The 5,165-nt window shown below is 38.0% G+C and overlaps 1 protein-coding gene across 1 annotated transcript; it reads left to right on the top strand.

Moving 5' to 3' along the window:
• Positions 1-2,584: 2,584 nt before the first annotated feature.
• LOC134276307 (uncharacterized) lies at positions 2,585-3,415 on the top strand. Its single transcript, XM_062758565.1, has 2 exons — positions 2,585-2,899; positions 3,041-3,415. Exons 1-2 carry the CDS (start codon positions 2,585-2,587, stop codon positions 3,413-3,415), a joined length of 690 nt encoding a protein of 229 aa, XP_062614549.1.
• Positions 3,416-5,165: the final 1,750 nt, after the last annotated feature.

The raw sequence follows: 5,165 nt of genomic DNA, 5'->3' as shown, positions 1-5,165 counted from the left end.
AATTCATTATTCTAAAGAATTTAATTTGTCATTTTTTTGGTTTTTTGCTATATTAGGCTTTACAATTACCTAACTTCAATAGAGCATGAAAGACAATTAAATTTTCAACATCAACATAATTGTTTTCAATGCTGACTGACGTTTTTCATACCAATTGTTAGTCCATTATTTATACACTGAATTGACTACGGATTTTTTCCGTTATTTCCTGATTATGACAATGAGCACACGGCGGGTGTGACCGGTCAGCAGGGGATGCTCACTCCTCCATGGCACCTGATCCCACCTCTGATGTTTCGGAGGTCCGTGTTTGCTCTGCTCTTGTTTTGTATATTTGTTTCATGGACGTTGAGATTGAATACTGTTCGTTATTTCCATATCCTTATTTCATCCAGAGAACGATAGGATGCCACTAAGAGAGATTTTTTAAAAATGCACTTCCTGTCTTTCAAACTGAAGAAATCTCATGTTTAAATTTTGAAACATGCATTTTAATCTAATTAAAATTTATTTAAATGTTCCAAATCCGCTACTGCTTCTCAAACATCTAACATCCCATTCGGGGTCACATCAGAGCGACCTTTCGATTATGAATACATGTACTAGTAAACACAAAAACTTTGGTCATCTAGATTCAAGCCTCGGTAAACAATTCTCAAATTAATTCCACGGCTACATATCATCATTATTGATACTGTCTTACGTTGAATTAAAGTAATTCTGGAATCAATTTCATGTATAGTATGTAGTCTGGCATCTGCACGTGAATAATGCAAACGAAAGAGCACAAACTATACAAGATACCCTCACGTCATACATAACACAGCTTATGCAAAGCATATTTTGTTTACTACAAAACTCCTCGGCTGTTTTGGTTCGGTGGTGAAAACAAGAAACCCATCTGATCTATAAGCCAAGATTTCGGAGGAACCGTTTTCTTTGGCTAATCGAAGATTCACTCTTACATGACCCCAAATATGATGTTGTTAGATGTTTGAGAAGCAGTAGCGGATTCGGAACATTTAATTTTAAGTAGATTGCATCCATCTGTGACATCAGTTTGGAAGTTATTGGTTTTACTATTAAGTAAAGTATTACAAAAACAGAATGCCTGTTATTTTTTCTCTGATAACATTGGACAAAGATATGCATACTTAAATATCATCATTTCATGCACTTTTTTCGGTACGTATTAGATGAAAGCATGCTAACCGCTTTTCAGTACTTTCAGTACTTTGATTTTTCTTTCCCCTGTGATATAATGTCAATATTTTAATGGAAAATTCAGAAATTCATCAGTAATTGGAGTCAAAACTTGCTATCTTTATGGTATTGATTTCCATTATCAGATTTATTTTTTAATCCATTTTAGAAATATAGACATTTTAATAAAACTAATAATTATCTTAATAATAATTAAATAAATTAAAATGATATCTCATTGAAACATTTTTAGATTCAAGTTTTTGTTTTTGTTTTTATGTTAGTTATTTCACTGTGTATTTCCCAAAGGAAGACCAACAGCCAGGCTTCACTTCACTTAGAGAATGGATTATAGATGGTTAGGAACAAAACATATCTTCCAGGTTGAGGACTGTATAGAAAATAAAACCCATTTTTGTTATTATGATTTAAATTACATGAGACAATGTCTCTTATAAATGTAATGCAAAATAATATCTCTTATATATATGGATTCCTTTACTCTAATTATATTAAATGTCATTTGTAAACTGTATTTTTTAAGACAGATTTTATTTAGGATTGACTTTTTAAATGATGACATGAATAGCAGGCCATACTTTCAGCACATGACAAAAACATTCTCTCAAATTACACAGAAATGGGCTATTTAGCATAGCTGACATTAAACATATAGGTGAGGGATAACATAATCACAATCATAAACAATGTGAAACAACTTTAAACGACCTACAAGGTAGATTACAAGCCTTTTTCACTGGGGTAAAATCTCGCCGAAATTCGCCATGGCCGCCGAACCCGAACCCGACTGTATAAAGATGAAGTCATAAAAATAACATAACACTGATGTAGTATTACATGATTTTTTTTTATTTTATTTCTTAAAAACTAACAATGCTTCTAACTGTCGAATTCTCCGACGAAATCATATTCGATCCGCTACTAGGACCATCCAGGGACTTCTCCGGTCTTCGGGGGGTAATTCGTAGATTTGATTGAGGCTGGTATTAAAAGTCACGGATTTCCTAGCCTGTGTGAAATTTCCAGGTATTTCATTTCGTATTGAATACATACTTTCTCCATCGCATCTATGTCCTGCCTACCCCGTATAAAACGTAGGTAAAACGTATTTTTGCACACGCCCCCCCCCCCCCCCCCCCCCCCTTACAGATGATGCAACAGGTATAAAAAAGATGATGCAACAAGTATAAAAAAGATGATGCAACAGATAGATGATGCAACAGGTATATAAAGATGATGCAACAAGTATAAAAGCCCAGGTATTTTTGCACACGGCACACAGCAGGTATATAAAGGGGAGCTGGGATTTGAGGATCAGTCTTGCTTGACATTTCGAACTTGACAGACGTGAAAAAATATTATGGCAGAAGCAATGATGAATACTCCAGACAACCCCAGCTATGTGAAACCTGAAGGGTATGTAGGAGCCCCCATGCCAGAGTCACAGGATGCAGTGGGATTAGATTTGGGCATGTATAATCTTCCAGAATATGCGAATAAAGAAGATATGGGCATCTTAAATACAACTCTGGATGGGATTGTTAACATGCTGTCTGCTCTTGACAACAAGATGAATGATATGAACAACAAGGTGAGTGATCTTAACAACAAGCTGAATTATATTGGTGAGAAAGTGCGACATCATGACAACACGCTGAAATATATTGCTGAGAAGGTGGGTGATCATGAAAACAAGCTGACTGATCTGAAAACTTACAACACCAGTGAATTTTGTTTGATTCGTGCCAAATTATCCAAATTAGAAGTGAAAGTTACTAACATGCAAGATAAAATAAGAGGAGGAAGCACTCACCAGAAAAAAGAAGGACAAGGGGAATCGGGAGAGAAAAAGAAAACTAGACAGACGGATCAATGTTACATCTGCAAAGAGTTAGGGCATTGGGCCCCAGATTGCCCCAAGAAAGATTTGTGCTACAAGTGCGGGAAATTTGGCCATTGGGCTAATCAGTGTACAGAGGATGAGGAGGATCAACAATTCGTCAAAGAAGTACAAAAACTGGAGAAAAAGCCTCAAGAGCCTAAGATCTCAGGGACCCACCAGACCAAACCTCCAGTGAAAGAAGGAGACAAAAAAGAGAAAAAAAAGGAAGAAAACAGAGAGAATCCAGGACCCAGCACTACTCACAAGAGGAAACTATCCCTGATGACCGATAAGGCACAGAAGAAGTAAATTGATGTATTTTTTTCACTTGAATAAAATCTGTGTTCTTGTTTCTATTGTGTGTTATTGTTTTTTTTTCAGTTTTCGGAAAATCACTGTGAATGAGTGACGTCATAATCAAATTCTTGAGTATTTGCCAAAATCGTAGTAGCAGCGTAGTGAATCGTAGTAGCAGCAGTAGTACAGTAGTGTATAATGTAAACACACCCCCGTATTTAGGGGGGCTATATGTACTGAATTGACCCACTTATCCCCTCCAGGGGCTGCACTCTCTTGACCCACCTATCCCCTCCAGGGGCTGCTATATTTTTTTGCACACGGCACACCTTACAGATGATGCAACAGGTATAAAAAGATGATGCAATAGATATAAAAAGATGATGCAACAAGTATAAAAAGATGATGCAACAGGTCGTAGTAGCAGCGTACCAATGTAAACATAGTGTAAACACACCCCCGTATTTAGGGGGCTATATGTAATGAATTGACCCACTTATCCCCTCCAGGGGCTGTACTCAGTTGACCCACCTATCCCCCTCAGCCCCAAAAGTGCACTCAGTTGACCCCCCCGGCCAGACGGTTTATACTACTTAGCAGTCATAACCTTTGTCAAACAATTCCGAGACTATTTATATGGAAGACCCTTTCTATTAAGAACAAACCATTCTTCGTTGACCTGGTTGAAGAATTTTAAGGAGCCAGAAGGTTTACTTGCACGCTGGATATCTCTGTTAGAAACATACGACTTCAAAATCTAGGAAACCAAGGAAACGTTGCAAAAGAGAAGGATGCAACCAATGCTCATCCGGAGAATGCTCAGTCAATGCTTTGAGCTCAGCAGCTACTCAAGATACAGGCATTACCAGGACCAGTAAACCCGAATCCAATTGGTTAGAACAAGGGAGTCTTCAGTACTTACAAGAACAATAAGCCAAAGACATGGCAATATCAAAGGTTAAACAACTTATCATTCATCGAAGAGAACGTCCGAAATTAAATGATCCTCTCCCAACAGTAAACACCTTGCTTCGCCAGTGGCAGCGACTTAAAGTGGAGAACAATATACTCTACAGAGTATGGGAAGAAAATGAAAGTGAAAGTCGTCTCCAGTTAGTTGCCCAAAATCTGTAAGGAGAGAGATTATGCAATATTTGCATAACAGTAAGACGTCGGGACATCTTGGACGCGAGAGAACTCTACATTTTATCCGAAATCGTTTTTATTGGCCAGGAATGACTGATGATGTTGCACGCTGGTGTCAAACTTGTCAACCTTGTTCAAAGACGAAGCCCGGTCCTGGACAAGGGAAGTTCCCAATGCAACACCATGAAGTATTTGGTCCTCTGGAATGTCTTGCCATTGACATCTTAGGTCCTCTATCGTTAACTAGAGAAGGAAAACAATACAATATGGTTGTTGGAGATTATTTTTCCAAATGGAAAGAGGCATTTGCATTAGAAGATCATACGGCTCAGACGGTTGCTGATAAGCTTGTAACGGAAGTAATATATTGGAGATAGTAAAATCCCGTACCACGCGATATCACCCTCAATCCGATGGTATGGTAGAGAGATTCAACCGCACACTCCAGCAAATGTTGTCTATCTTTGTCACTGAAAACAGATCTAATTGGGATGACCACTTGCCATATTTAATGATGGCCTATCGTGCCACGGTTCACGAGAGTACAAAATGTACCCCCAATCTGGTCATGTTAGGGAGAGAAATCAATCTGCCCATAGATGTTATAGCTGGTACC

The sequence above is a fragment of the Saccostrea cucullata genome, unplaced genomic scaffold (assembly GCF_032062105.1).
Source record: "Saccostrea cucullata isolate Sc308-1 unplaced genomic scaffold, CSIRO_AGI_Scuc_v1 ctg6893, whole genome shotgun sequence".
Taxonomy (NCBI): Eukaryota; Metazoa; Mollusca; class Bivalvia; order Ostreida; family Ostreidae; genus Saccostrea; species Saccostrea cuccullata.
Note: the sequence above shows the minus strand (reverse complement) of the source record. Positions and strands in the feature narration are given on the sequence as shown.

Excerpts from the sequence above, each read along its gene's own strand:
- LOC134276307 (XM_062758565.1), top strand. The coding sequence starts at position 2,585 with ATGGCAGAAGCAATGATGAATACTCCAGACAACCCCAGCTATGTGAAA. Across the intron at positions 2,900-3,040 it reads TGAAATATATTGCTGAGAAG|AAAAAAGAAGGACAAGGGGA; the intron begins GTGGGTGATCAT and ends AGCACTCACCAG.